The sequence below is a fragment of the Oncorhynchus keta genome, chromosome 1 (assembly GCF_023373465.1).
Source record: "Oncorhynchus keta strain PuntledgeMale-10-30-2019 chromosome 1, Oket_V2, whole genome shotgun sequence".
Classification (NCBI taxonomy): Eukaryota; Metazoa; Chordata; class Actinopteri; order Salmoniformes; family Salmonidae; genus Oncorhynchus; species Oncorhynchus keta.
Genome location: NC_068421.1, coordinates 43,922,468 through 43,938,768, shown reverse-complemented (window position 1 = coordinate 43,938,768; position 16,301 = coordinate 43,922,468). Strand labels below are relative to the sequence as shown.

At 45.4% G+C, this 16,301-nt stretch overlaps 1 protein-coding gene across 7 annotated transcripts in view; it reads right to left on the bottom strand.

The window, feature by feature from the left end:
- Positions 1-16,301, bottom strand: part of LOC118385945 (prostacyclin receptor-like) — a 121,007-nt gene that overhangs the window by 68,613 nt on the left and 36,093 nt on the right. Inside the window, exon 2 of one of the 7 annotated variants that reach the window (XM_035773214.2) lies at positions 6,769-9,736. The exons of the other annotated variants lie outside the window; for them this stretch is intronic. Coding sequence (XP_035629107.1) covers positions 9,452-9,736 — 285 coding nt within the window. The 3' untranslated portion in view covers positions 6,769-9,451. Of the gene's footprint in view, positions 1-6,768; positions 9,737-16,301 lie in introns of those variants that run through there. 7 annotated transcript variants of the gene reach the window in all.

Here is a 16,301-nt window from a genome sequence, read left to right as displayed (position 1 = left end):
ATAATTCAGCCAAGACCTCAGAAAAACAATTGTATAAATCCAGTCTGGTTCATCATTGGGAGCAATTTCCAAACGCCTGAAGGTACCACGCTCATCTGTACAAACAATAGTACGCAACTATATACACCAAGGGACCCCGCAGCCATCATACCTCTCAGGAAGGAGAAGTGTTTTGTCTTCTAGAGATGGACGTACTTTGGTGCAAAAGGTGCAAATCAATCCCAGAATAACAGAAAAGGACCTTGTGAAGATGTTGGAGGAAACAGGTTCAAAAGTATCTATATCTACAGTAAAACGAGTCCTATAGCGACATAACCCGAGAGGCCGCTCAGCAAGGAAGAAGCACTTGATCCAACACTGTCATTACAAAAGCTAGACTATGGTTGCAACTACACATGGGGACAAAGATCGTAATTTTGGAGAAATGTCCTCTGGTCTGATGAAACCAAAATAGAAATGTTTGGCCATAATGACCATCGTTATGTTTGGAGGAAAAAGGGAGAGGATTGCAAGCTGAAGAACACCATCCCAACCGTTAAGCATGGTTGTGGCAGCATCATGTTGTGGGGGTGCTTTGCTGCAGGAGGGGCTGGTGCACTTCACAAAATAGATGGCATCATGAGGGAGGAAAAAGATGTGGCTATATTGACACAACATCTCAAGACATCAGTCAGGAAGTTAAAGCTTGGTATCAAATGGGTGGAAGGCTACCCAAAAAGTTTGACCCAAGTAAAAAAAAAAATTAAAGGCAATGCTACCAAATACTAATTGAGTGTATGTAAACTTCTGACCCACTGGGAATGTGATGAAAGAAATAAAAGCCGAAATAAATAATTCTCTCTAATATTATTTCGACATTTCACATTCTTAAAATAATCTGATGATCCTAACTGGCCTAAAACAGGGAATGTTTACTTGGATTAAATGTCAGAAATTATGAAAAACTGAGTTGAAATGTACTTGGCTAACGTGTATGTAAACTTCTGACTTCAACTGTACGTATCAGTCTGGTTCATCTCAGTTCATCAGTCCCTGTTCTGTTCATCCATTCTATTTCCATCTGGTTAATCAATGAACACTTTTAATTACAACCTCAGTGAGGGCCAGGACTGCTGTTCATTAGTGTTCTGCTTCAGATAAAGATTCATCACTGTCAAGACTCTGGTGAATCACAGATAACCGGAGTGATGGACTTCCTGTCTGTACAACAGACCAGGCTGCTGTTCCAAAACTAGAACAAATCATCATTCCGTCCTTCTGATCCTCTGTAGCCCAGATGGTAAAGCACGGTGCTTGCAATGCCAAGACAGTGGGTTTAATTCCTGAGACCACCTATAATGTAAGTCGATTTGGATAAATGTGTCTGCTAGATGGCATACAGTGATTTTTCCACATTTTGTTACGATATACAGTGCCTTGCGAAAGTATTCGGCCCCCTGAACTTTGCGACCTTTTGCGACCTTTTGCCACAAAACTGCTGTTCACAAATGCTCTCCATTCAACCTCACTGAGCTCGAGCTGTTTTGCAAGGAGGAATTGGAAAAATTTCAGTCTCTCGATGTGAAAAACTGATAGAGACATACCCCAAGCAACTTACAGCTGTAATCGCAGCAAAAGGTGGCGCTACAAAGTATTAACTTAAGGGGGCTGAATAATTTTGCACGCCCAATTTTGCAGTTTTTGATTTGTTAAAAAAGTTTGAAATATCCAATAAATGTCGTTCCACTTCATGATTGTGTCCCACTTGTTGTTGATTCTTCACAAAAAAATACAGTTATATATCTTTATGTTTGAAGCCCGAAATGTGGCAAAAGGTCGCAACGTTCAAGGGGGCCGAATACTTTCGCAAGGCACTATATATTATTCTAAAATGTTTTTAAAAACTCATCAATCCACACGCAATACCCCATAATGACAAAGCAAAAACAGGTTTTTAGAACATTCTCCAAATGTATTAAAAATAAAAAAAAACAGAAATACCTTATTTATTCAGAACCTTTGCTATAAGACTTGTTTCTATTGATCATCATTGAGATTTTTCTACAACTTGATTGGAGTCCACCGGTGTTAAATTAAATAGTTTGGACATGATTTGGAAAGGCACACATCTGTCTATATAAGGTCCCACAGTTGACAGTGCATATCAGAGTAAAAACCAAGCCATGAGCCATGAGGTTGAAGAATTTGTCCGTAGAGCTCCAAGACAGGAGTGTCGAGGCACAGATCTGGGGAAGGGTACAAAAAAATGTGTGCAGCATTGAAGGTCCCCAAGAAGACCATGGCCTCCATCATTCTTAAATGGAAGAAGTTTGGAACCAACAAGATTCTTCCTAGAGCTGGACGCCCGGCTAAACTGAGCAATCTGGGGAGAAGGGTAGGCCGTCATTGTAAATAAGAATTTGTTCTTAACTGACTTGCTTAGTTAAATAAAGGTTATAAAAGGCCTTGGTCAGTGAGATGACAAAGAATCTGATGGTCACTCTGACAGAATTCCAGAGTTCCTCTGTGGAGATGGGAGAACCTTCCAGAATGACAACCATCTCTGCAGCACTCCACCAATCAGGCCTTTATGGTAGAGTGGACAGACGGAAGCCACTCCTCAGTAAAAGGCACACGGCAGCCTGCTTGGAGTCTGCCAAAAGAAACCTAAATGACTATCAGACCATGAGAAACAAGATTTTTTGGTCTGATGAAACTAAGATTGAACTCTTTGGCCTGAATGCCAAGCGTCACGTCTGGAGGAAACCAGACACCATCCTTACAGTGAGGCATGGTACTGGCAGCATCATGCGGTGGGGATGTTTTTTAGCGGCAGGGACTGGGAGACTAGTCAGGATCGAGGGAAAGATGAACGGAGCAAAGTACAGAGAGATCCTTGATGAAAACCTGCTCCAGAGCACTCAGGACCTCAAACTGGGGCAAAGGTTCACCTTCCAACAGGACAACAACCCGAAGCACACAGCCAAGACATTGCAGGAGTGGCTTCGGGATAAGTCTCTGAATGTCCTTGAGTGGCCCAGCCAGAGCCCGGACTTGAACCGGTTTGAACATCTCTGGAGAGACCTGAAAATAGCTGTGCAGCGATGCTCCCCATTCAACCTGACAGTGCTTGAGAGGATCTGCAGAAAAATGGGATAAACTCCCCAAATACAGGCGTGCCAAGCTTGTAGTGTCATACCCAAGAAGAATACTGAATTCTTATGTAAATGTGAAATTTCAGTTTTTTTTTACCTGTTTTTGCATTGTCATTATGGGGTATTGTGTGTAGATTGATGAGAGGGGGAAAAACTATTAATTTAAATTTAGAATAAGGCTGTAACGTAACAAAATCTGGAAAAAGTCAAGGGGTCTGAATACTTTCTCCGAATGCACCGTACATCATTAATAATGGACTTATTTAGTCACAAACAAAAGTACTGTGATACATCAGTGATGTCGCCACTGAAGGGAGTAAGGATGCATTTTGAAAATATCGCAAGCCCTAATCAGCTGTAGAGACCTGCGCCAAATGTGTATCTGGAATGTTTGTGTCTCAAAGAACAGGCCTGCTGGTTCGACAGTCTTAAGCACACAACACACTACTAAACCAGAGTGGTTACATGAAAAAGCATCTACGCAAATAGCCTGCACAAATAACACTCCCGTTACTCGGGTAGCGTTTGCTCGACAACGTCTTTGCGATAATGGTGATGATGAAAGGCCATGAAGACAGGGAGAGGGCTTTGCCTGTTTCTATGTTGGCTCTTAGTGGTAAATAAACATAGCTATCGTTTGACCATGAGAAATCCTCTTGCAATTGAAGGACCATCCTCAACCACTTAGTGGAATCACATTACCGGGGAATATGATATAGGGAACTTGTTTCTTTATTATGAATGAGCATAAAGTGTTTTTGGCTTGTAAGTATCTCTCTCTCTCTCTCTCTCTCTCTCTCTCTCTCTCTCTCTCTCTTACTCACACACACAAACAATGCTGGGAAGTGAAGCATCTATATTAGTTTAATGTGTCAGTAAAGCTGCTCTACTTCCTACTAGATTTTTTTTTTGTTGCTTAAGGCTTTGGTAAAGGAAAATTCCAGAAAATGGTGTCATGGCTTTAGAAGCTTCTGATAGGCTAATTGACATAATTTGTGTCAATTGGAGGTGTACCTGTGGATGTATTTCAAGGCCTTACCGTCAAACTCAGTGCCTCTTTGCTTGACATCATGGGAAAATCAAAAGAAATCAGCCAAGACCTCAGAAAAAAGATTGGGAGCAATTTCCAAACGCCTGAATGTACCACGTTCATCTGTACAAACAATAGTACGAAAGTATAAATACCATGGGACCACACAGCCGTCATACCGCTCAGGAAGGAAACGTGTTCTGTCTCCTAGAGATAAATGTACTTTGGTGCGAAAAGTGCAAATCAATCCCAGAACAGCAGCAAAGGACCTTGTGAAGATGCTGGAGGAAACAGGTTCAATAGTATCTATATTCACAGTAAAAACGAGTCCTATATCGACACTGTGCGTTCCACCGCATAGCACGGTGTCCCCAGTACGCGTGCTTAGCCCGGTACGCTACATCTCAGCTCCTCACATCTGCCGGGCTAGGGTGAAGATCCAGCCAGGGCGGTTGGTGCCAGCCCTGCTCTCAAGATCTCCAGTACGCCTTCACGGTCCGGTCCATCCAGTGCCACCTCCACACACCAGCCCTCCGGTGGCAGCTCCCCGCACCAGGCTTCCTGTGTGTGTCCTCTGCCCAGTACCACCAGTGCCAGCACCACGCATCAGGCCTACAGTGCGTTCTGCCTGTCCAGCGCTGCCGGAGCCTTCCTCCTCTCCAGCGCAGCCTGAGTCTCCCACCTGTTCAGCGCTGCCAGAGCTCCCGCCCCTCAGTCCAGAGGCGCAAGAGCCCCTCATTCCAGAGGCGCAAGAGCCCCTCATTCCAGAGGCGCCAGTGCTCCTTAGTCCAGCGCTGCCAGAGCCTTCCTCTCCAGCATTGCCGGAGCTTCCCGTCTGCCCAGCGCCGCCAGTGCCGCCAGTCTGCCCAGCGCCGCCAGTCTGCCCAGCGCCGCCAGAGCCGCCAGTCTGCCAGGATCAGTTAGATCCGCCAGTCAGCCAGGATCCACCAGAACTGCCAGTCAGCCAGGATCCGCCAGAACTGCCAGTCAGCCAGGATCCGCCAGTCTGCCAGGATCCGCCAGTCAGCCAGGATCTGCCAGAACCACCAGCCAGCCAGGATCTGGTAGATCCATCAACCTGCCTTAGCTTCCTCTCACTCCCGAGCTTCCTCTCTCTCACTCCCGAGCTTCCTCTCACTCCCGAGCTTCCCCTCAGTCCCGAGCTTCCCCTCAGTCCCGAGCTTCCCCTCAGTCCCGAGCTGCCCCTCAGTCCAGTGGGGCCCATTGTTAGGTTTCCTAGGCCAAGGTTAGCGGCGAGGGTCGCCACTCAAGGGACGCTAAGGAGGTGGACTAAGACAATTATGGAGTGGGGTCCACGTCCAGCGCCAGAGCCGCCACCGCGGACAGATGCCCACCCAGACCCTCCCCTATAGGTTTAGGTTGTGCGTTCGGAGTCCGCACCTTGGGGGGTGGGTTCTGTCACGTTCTGACCATCGTTCGTATGTGTTTTCCTTGTTTTAGTGTTGGTCAGGACGTGAGCTGGGTGGGCATTCTATGTTGTGTGTCTGGTTTGTCTATTTCTATGTTTGGCCTGATATGGTTCTCAATCAGAGGCAGGTGTTAGTCATTGTCTCTGATTGGGAACCATATTTAGGTAGCCTGTTTTGTGTTGGGATTTGTGGGTGATTGTTCCTGTCTCTGTGTTTGCACCAGATAGGACTGTTTAGGTTTTCACTTTTCTTGTTTTGTTTAGTCTGTTCATGTATAGTGTCTTTATAACTTAAACATGAATAACCACCACGCTGCATTTTGGTCCGCCTCTCTTTCACCAGAAGAAAACCCTTACAGAATCACCCACCACAACAGGACCAAGCGGCGTGGTAACGGGCAACGGCAAAAGCAGCAGCAGGAGAAGCAACAGAGGCAGCAGCAGCAGGAGCAGCAGCAGCAGCAGCGGGAGAAGCTGTACTATTTGGATAAATGGACTTGGGAGGAGATCCTTGACGGAAAAGGACCCTGGGCAGAACCAGGGGAATATTGCCGCCCCAAAGCCGAGCTGGAGGCAGCGAAGGGAGAGAGGCGGCATTATGAGGAGCTAGCACGGCAGAGCGGCTGGAAGCCCGAGAGGCACCCCCAAAAATGTATTGGGGGGGGGGGGGGGGCACAGGGAGAGTGTGGCAGAGTCAGGAGCCAGACCTGAGCCAACTTCCCCTGTTTATCGGGGGGAGCCAAGGAGGAAACCAGAGCCGGTGTTGGAGGTGAGCGAAGCAGAGACGGTGAAGGAGTTAATGGGGAGATTGGAGGAGAGAGATATGAGGGAGTTGCTGTGTTGGTGCATGAGACACGGAATTCACCCCCCCCGAAAAGTTTGACCCAAGTTAAACAATTTAAAGGCAATTGCTACCAAATACTAATTGAGTGTATGTAAACTTCTGACCTACTGGGAATGTGATGAAAGAAATAAAAGCTGAAATAAATAATCTCTAATATTATTCTGACATTTCACATTCTTACAATAAAGTGGTGATCCTAACTGACCTGAGACAGGGATTTTTTACTTGGATTAAATATCAGGAATCATGAAAAACTGAGTTTAAATGTATTTGTCTCAGGTGTATGTAAACTTCTGACTTCAACTATACATGTGGAAAGGTACTCACACCATATAGTTTCAATCTTTATTTGGCATTTGAATATTTTTTACATAGGAACATATACAGCAACCTATACATAACACGTCTGTAACATGTATATTCACTTAAACATTTGTTACAATTGATCCCAATACTGAAGAACATATCTGATACCGTATATTCTCAAGTGCAAGAAACCACACTGGAACACACGCTGGGCACGAGTCACATTATAGCTCCGGAAACAAAACCACCACAACACACTCACATACACAAACAACACAACACCACACAACACAACTGAGGGAACACATAGAAACGTACACAAAAAAAGCACTTACCACCTGCAAACATAAACCCAGCACTCTTCACGCAATCACTTTCAGAATCTGAGTTTACACAGGCAGCCCAATTCTGGTCTTTTTTTAGTCATCAGATTAGCTCTGAAAAATATTTGATGTGGAAATAACAGAATTGAGCTGCCTGTGTGACCACAGCCATAGTGACGGAAGAGAAAGAGGACAAAAAAAAGCAACATCTTCAAACATCGTTTGGTGAGCTCTTTCAACGACGGAACTGCCGACACAGAACTACACTCAAACAAACTCATACAAATGTAGGATCTTAATTTGATCACTGCACCGCGTTCAATGCAGATGAGCTTCGTGATTTGCATAAATTCACTGACAACCCACACTGACACGCGGTTATATTAACAGTATTGCACTTTTCATGTCGCCTACTTTTGGCTAGCTAATAGACTAACCACTGATCAAGCAACATTATGGACTAAAACGTTCAAATCCTGTGGCTGCAGGATTCTTTTTGGTGTGACAATATAGGTCAAATGAATTATTGATTCGAAAGAGAGGTACCATCTTGCGTGAGTACACAAAGGAATGTTCATACGATACATTGTACAACAGAATAGCTCCATAGACACAGGTCTTTCTCAATGGGCCCATAATACACCCCAGCTTTGATTGCCTACGACAGCGCATTGACGAAGTGTTGGACGCAAAGATCTGGAAACTGAGACGTGGGTTTAAGACATGTCACGTGCACATGCATAGCATCCATGATCCATTCAGCCTTTCAAAGAAGATAAAGAGATTGGCCTTCATTAGAACTGGATTCTAGATCCAGGGGACATGCATACAGAGAGAGAGGCCGTCACGCTGTATGAATGTGACCTGCTGTGACCTCGTACTTGACCTCGCAGGCCTACATTCTGTTTTCGCTACACGGACCAGTGCATCGAAACGGAGCGTAAGCTGCATCCCACACTTCAATGATGTGACAGATCAGACAGCCATGTGAAGAGCTAAGAGTTTAAAGAGGGCAAAGGGGCTGTCGATGAAACACAGCATCACAAATCACATGTTACTCGTTCGTGCATGTTGATGTACTACACTGTTGTTGATGTCACATGAAGTTAATGACCTGATTTCCTTGGGCATACGCACGGGCATACTGTCTGTTTTTGATGTATCGTGTTGTACATTTTACAAGATGTGAAATAATTCAGGAAGTGAGGAAATCTAAATTCCATCAGGTCGTAATCGTGGACACGACCATACCATCTTTGGTAAGCAAACAGAATGATTAGTAGATTTTTTTAACAGGAACATTCTCGCCCAGTTTGGAAATGGTGTCCAGTGATACCTGGACAGAAGACCGAGTGCAAAACATTTTCCCGGGTTTCACCGGGTGGTTTATATAGCGCCTTCAGAAACTATTCACACCCCTTGACTTTTTCCACATTTTGTTGTGTTTCAGCCTGAATTTAAAAGGGATGATGATTTTTGAAAACGTTTCAAATTAAAAGCTGAAATGTCTCGAGTCAATAAGTATTCGACCGCTTTGTGATATGGCAAGCCTAAATACATTCAGGAGTAAAAATTTGCTTAACATAATAAGTTGCACGGACTCACTCTGTGTGCAATAATAGGGTTTAACATGATTTTTACCCCACACATACAATTATCTGTAAGGTCCCTTAGTCGAGCAGTGAATTTCAAACACAGATTCAACCACAAAGACAAGGGTTTTCCGATGCCTCACAAAGAAGGGCATTGGAAAGATGGGTAAAAAAAAAAGCAGACATTAAATATCCCTTTGAGCACGGTGAAGTTATTAATCACACTCTGGATGGTGTATCAATACACCCTGTCTCTACAAAGGTACAGGGGTCCTTCCTAACTCAGTTGACGGAGAGGAAGGAAACCGCTCAGGGATTTCACCATGAATGCTGACTTTAAAACAGTTACAGAGTTTAATGGCTGTGATGGGAGAAAACTGAGGATGGATCAACACACATTGTGGTTACTCCCCTCCAGGGCTGGTTGTCCATAATAAATCCCTCTTAGTGGTCCTCTCCTGCATACATTCAGTACGGAGCAGGAGTTTCTGTCCTTTTCAGTTGCTTTGAGTTAAGTTTACAGTGAGTTTAAAGGCACAATCAATCACTTTATCCACTCCTTTTCAGTCTTTTTGTACAGCACGGCCATGTATGAAATATGTAGCTCATGCATCAGTATACGCATATGCATTCTAGTCAATAGCGGATAAGGTACCTCCTGTAAGAGCTGATGGTCCACAGAGTGAACTCTCCGAATCCTCTATCCAGAACCCCTTCCCTCATTGTCTGCTCTCCCACATACATACATCCATAACTCCCATCCTCTTCCCTGCCCCGGGTCCCACCCCTCACATCAGAGGGGCCGGCTGGAGTATAGTTTGGGCTGCAGGGAGACGGAGGGCTTGGGAGACTCCCTGTGGTCGTCAGGGGGTAAGGAGAAGGTGCAGTGGGCCGTGTTCTTCACCGCTCCCCCCGTGAAGCGGCAGCACAGCAGCGAGCGGAGGTGGCGGAACACGGACTTGCGGAAGATGATGAACACCCAGGGATCCACGATGGGGTTGAGGGCCTGGAAACGGAACGCCAGCAGGTTCTCCTGGTCGTCACCCACCGGCTCAATGGCATTGGCGAAACCGGCAATCTGAGGAGAGTTAAATACGAAAGAGTTCAGTTTATTAGGATCCTCAGTAGCTACTCTTATTAGTCAACATAAAATGTTACATACATTTTATGTGTAGGGAGAGATACAGAAAAATAGAGTGCTGGGGGTGGGCAAGAGAGTAATAAGGGGGAGGCAACAAGAGCGAGGGAGGAGTAAGGACAAGATCCTGTATAAAAAGGCCAGTATAAAATGACAGGACAGAATGTTACAGACAGACAGACAGAATGAGACAGGCAGAATGAGACAGACAGGCAGAATGAGACAGACAGACAGACAGACAGACAGACAGACAGACAGACAGACAGACAGACAGACAGACAGACAGACAGAATGAGACAGACAGACAGACAGACAGACAGACAGAATGAGACAGACAGACAGGCAGAATGAGACAGACAGACAGACAGACAGACAGACAGACAGACAGACAGACAGACAGACAGACAGACAGACAGACAGACAGACAGAATGAGACAGACAGACAGACAGGCAGAATGAGACAGACAGACAGACAGACAGGCAGAATGAGACAGACAGACAGACAGACAGACAGACAGACAGACAGACAGACAGACAGACAGACAGACAGAATGAGACAGACAGAATGAGACAGACAGACAGACAGACAGACAGACAGACAGACAGACAGACAGACAGACAGACAGACAGACAGACAGACATCCTGCCTACAGAGAGCAGCTGGCTAAAAAACATCTCAGCCGCCCCATTCCAATCCCCTTATATCCTGTGATGTATTCAACAAACAGTCTCATAATTGATTACGTGGCCTGGTGGAGTGTTATTGTGTCACAGTGTCAAATGTTTCCCTGTTGCTAAGGCCTGGGAGTGAAAAGTAATAACCCAAAAGACGGAATGGGAGCAGCCCAGGGACTATTACAGGCCTGAGCTGTGCCAAATCCCCATGCAGGAGGGAGCAGGAACAGCGCTCTCTCCTCCCCACCAAACTAGCCAGAACAGACACAATGTCCTGTAATGCACTAACAGACATGGGAGAGGATCAAAAGGCAGAGAACACTGTGCAGACACTGTATTTGCGTTGCCATGTCACCACAACTACAGACTAGAGGTCCACCGATTAATCGGAATGGCCGATTAATTAGGGCCGATTTCGAGTTTTCATAACAATCGGAAATCGGTATTTTTGGGCGCCGATTTGCCCATTTTTATTTATTTATTATTATTATTTTTTACACCTTTATTTAACTAGGCAAGTAAGTTAAGAACACATTCTTATTTTCAATGACGGTCTAAGTACCTCCAGGCTCTGATCAGGCCCTACACCCAAACAAGGGCACTGCGTTCATCCACCTCTGGCCTGCTCGCCTCCCTACCACTGAGGAAGTACAGTTCCCGCTCAGCCCAGTCAAAACTGTTCGCTGCTCTGGCCCCCTAATGGTGGAACAAACTCCCTCACGACGCCAGGACAGCGGAGTCAATCACCACCTTCCGGAGACACCTGAAACCCCACCTCTTTAAGGAATACCTAGGATAGGATAAAGTAATCCTTCTCACCCCCCCCCCCCTTAAAAGATTTAGATGCACTATTGTAAAGTGGCTGTTACTGGATGTCATAAGGTGAATGCACCAATTTGTAAGTCGCTCTGGATAAGAGCGTCTGCTAAATGACTTAAATGTAATGTAAATGTCGTTCAGGGGCAGAAAGACAGATTTTCACCTTGTCATCTCGGAGGACCCAATCTTGCAAACTTACAGTTAACTAGTTCAACGCAATAACGACCTCTCTCTCTCTCTCTCTCTCTCTCTCTCGTTGCACTCCACAAGGAGACTGCCTGTTATGCAAATGCAGTAAGCCAAGGTAAGTTGCTAGCTAGCATTAAACTTATCTTATAAAAAAACAATCAATCATAATCACTAGTTAACTACACATGGTTGATGATATTACTAGACATTATCTAGTGTGTCCTGTGTTGCATATAATCTGACTCAGCATACAAGCATACAAGTATCTAAGTATCTGACTCTGCGGTGGTAGGCAGAAGCAGGCGCGTAAACATTCATTCAAACAGCACTTTCGTGCGTTTTGCCAGCAGCTCTTCGTAGTGGGTCAAGCATTGTGCTGTTTATGACTTCAAACCTATCAACTCCCGAGATGAGGCTGGTGTGACCGAAGTGAAATGGCTGGCTAGTTAGCGCGCGCTAATAGCATTTCAAACTTCACTCGCTCTGAGCCTTGGGGTGGTTGTTTCCCTTGCTCTGCATGGGTAACGCTGCTTCGTTGTGGTGGCTGTTGTCTTTGTATTGCTGGTTCGAGTCCAGGGAGGAGCGAGGAGAGGGACGGAAACTATACTGTTACACTGGCAATACTGAAGTGCCTATAAGAACATCCAATAGTCAAAGGTTAATGAAATACAAATGGTATAGAGGGAAATAGTCCTATAATAACTACAACCTAAAACTTCTTACCTGGGAATATTGAAGACTCATGTTAAAAGGAACCACCAGCTTTCGTATGTTCTCATGTTCTGAGCAAGGAACTGAAACGTTAGCTTTCTTACATGGCACATATTGCACTTTTACGTTCTTCTCCAACACTTTGTTTTTGCATTATTTAAACCAAATTGAACATGTTTCATTATCTACTTGAGGCTAAATTGATTTTATTGATGTATTATATTAAGTTAAAATAAGTGTTCATTCAGTATTGTTGTAATTGTCATTATTACAAATATATATATATATTTTTTAAATCGGCCGATTAATCTGTATCGGCTTTTTTGGTCCTCCAATAATCGTTATCGGCGTTGAAAAATCATAATCGGTCGACCTCTACTACAGACATATGACAAAATGAACTGATGTTTCTGTAGAAATGTAGTAATGCCTTTTGGAGGGAAGGGAATCCCCAAATTGCAGAAAATGACTTTAGCGAAAGAGTCACTTGTCACACACACACACACACACACACACACACACACACACACACACACACACACACACACACACACACACACACACACACACACACACACACACACACACACACACACACACACACACACACACACACACGTTATGTTTTTCTATCCTTGTGGGGACCAAAAATGTATTTCCATTCAAAATCCTATTTTCCCTAACCCTAACCCTTAGTCCTAAACCTAACACAGACCCTAAACCTAACCACTAACCCATACCCTAACCCAGGCCCTAATCCTATCCACTAACCCATACCCTAACCCAGGCCCTAAACCTAACCACTAACCCATACCCTAAACCTATCCCATTCCCTAACCCAGACCCTAAACCTAACCACTAACCCAATCCCTAACCACTAACCCATACCCTAACCCTAACCACTCACCCTTTACCCTAAACCGAATTGTAGACCTAACCCTAAACCTAACACATAAGCTTAAAATAGCCTTTCTATTTTACTATCCTTGTGGGGACCGTTGGGGATTTTAGGTCCCAACAAGGATAGAAGAACCAATGCGCACACAGGCATGCACACACACACACACACACACACACACACACACACACACACACACACACACACACACACACACACACACACACACACACACACACACACACACACACACACACACACACACACACACACAGAGAGAGAGCATGGCCTTGCCCTTATTTCCTCTTCAAAGCTGACAAACCTCACTGTTGCAGGAAAGCTTCCCAATTTAAGGACTAACGATGGCTACATGGGACCACAGCTCATGTAATTCATTACATTCATGGGAGTGGAGGATCAATTATAAATGCAGCAGGTTTTCCCTGATTCCATTGCTGGTCCCATGGCTTGGTTCTGGGCTGCACTGTTATTTATTCATTCACAGTGAAAGGGTGGCCGACTGTAGGGGTGAAATATGTGTCATCCATTGGAGCACGCTGAGGGATAGTGAAGTAAATCTACCATCACTGCCATTACTGTAGCCCCAGGCTGAGTTAGAGGAGGTATATGTTATATGGGCTGTTCTCTGAGTCTGGACAGCGGCAGTAAGGTTAAGGGTCAGACACATAGCTCCCAAGGCAGTAGAGAAGTTAAGAGGCCCTATACTGTACAGGCTGACAATTGTGGTCCTCTGCAGTTCAGTTGGTAGAGCATGGCATGGTGCTAGGCCAGAATAGTAGGTTTGATTCCCGGGACCACCCATATGTAAAAAGAGATATATATATATATACACACTGCTCAAAAAAATAAAGGGAACACTAAAATAACACATCCTAGATCTGAATGAATGAAATATTCTTATTAAATACTTTTTTCTTTACATAGTTGAATGTGCTGACAACAAAATCACACAAAAATGATCAATGGAAATCAAATTTATCAACCCATGGAGGTCTGGATTTGGAGTCACACTCAAACTTAAAGTGGAAAACCACACTTTGATGTAATGTCCTTAAAACAAGTCAAAATGAGGCTCAGTAGTGTGTGTGGCCTCCACGTGCCTGTATGACCTCCCTACAACGCCTGGGCATGCTCCTGATGAGGTGGAGGATGGTCTCCTGAGGGATCTCCTCCCAGACCTGGACTAAAGCATCCGCCAACTCCTGGACAGTCTGTGGTGCAACGTGGCGTTGGTGGATGGAGCGAGACATGATGTCCCAGATGTGCTCAATTGGATTCAGGTCTGGGGAACGGGCGGGCCAGTCCATAGCATCAATGCCTTCCTCTTGCAGGAACTGCTGACACACTCCAGCCACATGAGGTCTAGCATTGTCTTGCATTAGGAGGAACCCAGGGCCAACCGCACCAGCATATGGTCTCACAAGGGGTCTGAGTATCTCATCTCGGTACCTAATGGCAGTCAGGCCACCTCTGGCGAGCACATGGAGGGCTGTGCGGCCCCCCAAAGAAATGCACCCCACACCATGACTGACCCACCGCCAAACCGGTCATGCTGGAGGATGTTGCAGACAGCAGAACGTTCTCCACGGCGACTCCAGACTCTGTCACGTCTATCACGTGCTCAGTGTGAACCTGCTTTCATCTGTGAAGAGCATATGGCGCCAGTGGCGAATTTGCCAATCTTGGTGTTCTCTGGCAAATGCTAAATGTCCTGCACCGTGTTGGACTGTAAGCACAAGCCCACCTGTGGACGTCGGGCCCTCATACCACCCTCATGGAGTCTGTTTCTGACCATTTGAGCAGACACATGCACATTTGTGGCCTGCTGGAGGTCATTTTGCAGGGCTCTGGCAGTGCTCCTCCTGCTCCTCCTTGCACAAAGGCGGAGGTAGCGGTCTTGCTGCTGGGTTGTTGCCCTCCTACGGCCTCCTCCACGTCTCCTGATGCACTGGCCTGTCTCCTGGTAGCGCCTCCATGCTCTGGACACTACGCCGACAGACACAGCAAACCTTCTTGCCACAGCTCGCATTGATGTGCCATCCTGGATGAGCTGCACTACCTGAGCCACTTGTGTGGGTTGTAGACTCCGTCTCATGCTACCACTAGAGTGAAAGCACCGCCAGCATTCAAAAGTGACCAAAACATCAGCCAGGAAGCATAGGAACTGAGAAGTGGTCTGTGGTTATCACTTGCAGAACCACTCCTTTATTGGGGGTGTCTTGCTAATTGCCTATAATTTCCACCTGTTGTCTATTCCATTTGCACAACAGCATGTGAGATTTATTGTCAATCATTGTTGCTTCCTAAGTGGACAGTTTGATTTCACAGAAGTGTGATTGACTTGGAGTTACATTGTGTTGTTTAAGCGTTCCCTTTATTTTTTTGAGCAGTGTATATATGCACGCAGGACTGTAAGTCACTTAGGATAAAAGTGTCTGCTCCATGTCATATATTACTACCCGGGCAGACACACGACCTTGGTGACTACTCAGTGAGCCGTGACTTCGAGAGCTGGTGACAGCCAGACTAATATATTACAGCCTCTCCATTGTTGGCATTTACAAGGCCTCTAAGAATGATGGTTACAAACTAGGAGCCTGTTTAACAGTGATAGATGAATACATAATACATTTTTAAAAAACAGTTTTATGGTAACAGTGTCTGGGTGGGATGTCACACATCAGGCACACTGACACACACCTAGTGATTGTCAACTCACATTTGGATTTATTTGTAACCTTTATTTAGGTAGGGGAGTCCCACTGAGGTCTCTTTTTTTTTTAAAGGAGCCCTGCGTTGTAAGACCAAGCAATTATACATTCAAGGCACAAACCGAGGAAACACACAAAGAAGAACAGACAGCAAAAGAAACATCAAAAAGAAAACAAAAACGCAGGAAATGTGATTTGGATGTGCACTGTGACAGAAAGCTTAATATGATGTTTGTTGTTACGCGCTGCCAAAGCGTCTCAAAAACAACACTGCTTCAGCTACCACCTTCTCCTTGCCACCCAGCCACATATGGCTCTCTGGGCAGACCTGGTATCCTATAAAAGAGACACAAATCACGGGCGCTGCCACCGAGTGTGGGTTTAGAACGCAGGATAGATGTGAGGCATCAGCCGATGGTTAAACATGCTCCATACCGATGAATGTGTGTGGTTTATAAGGCTCTGTGACAGGCTGCAGCAG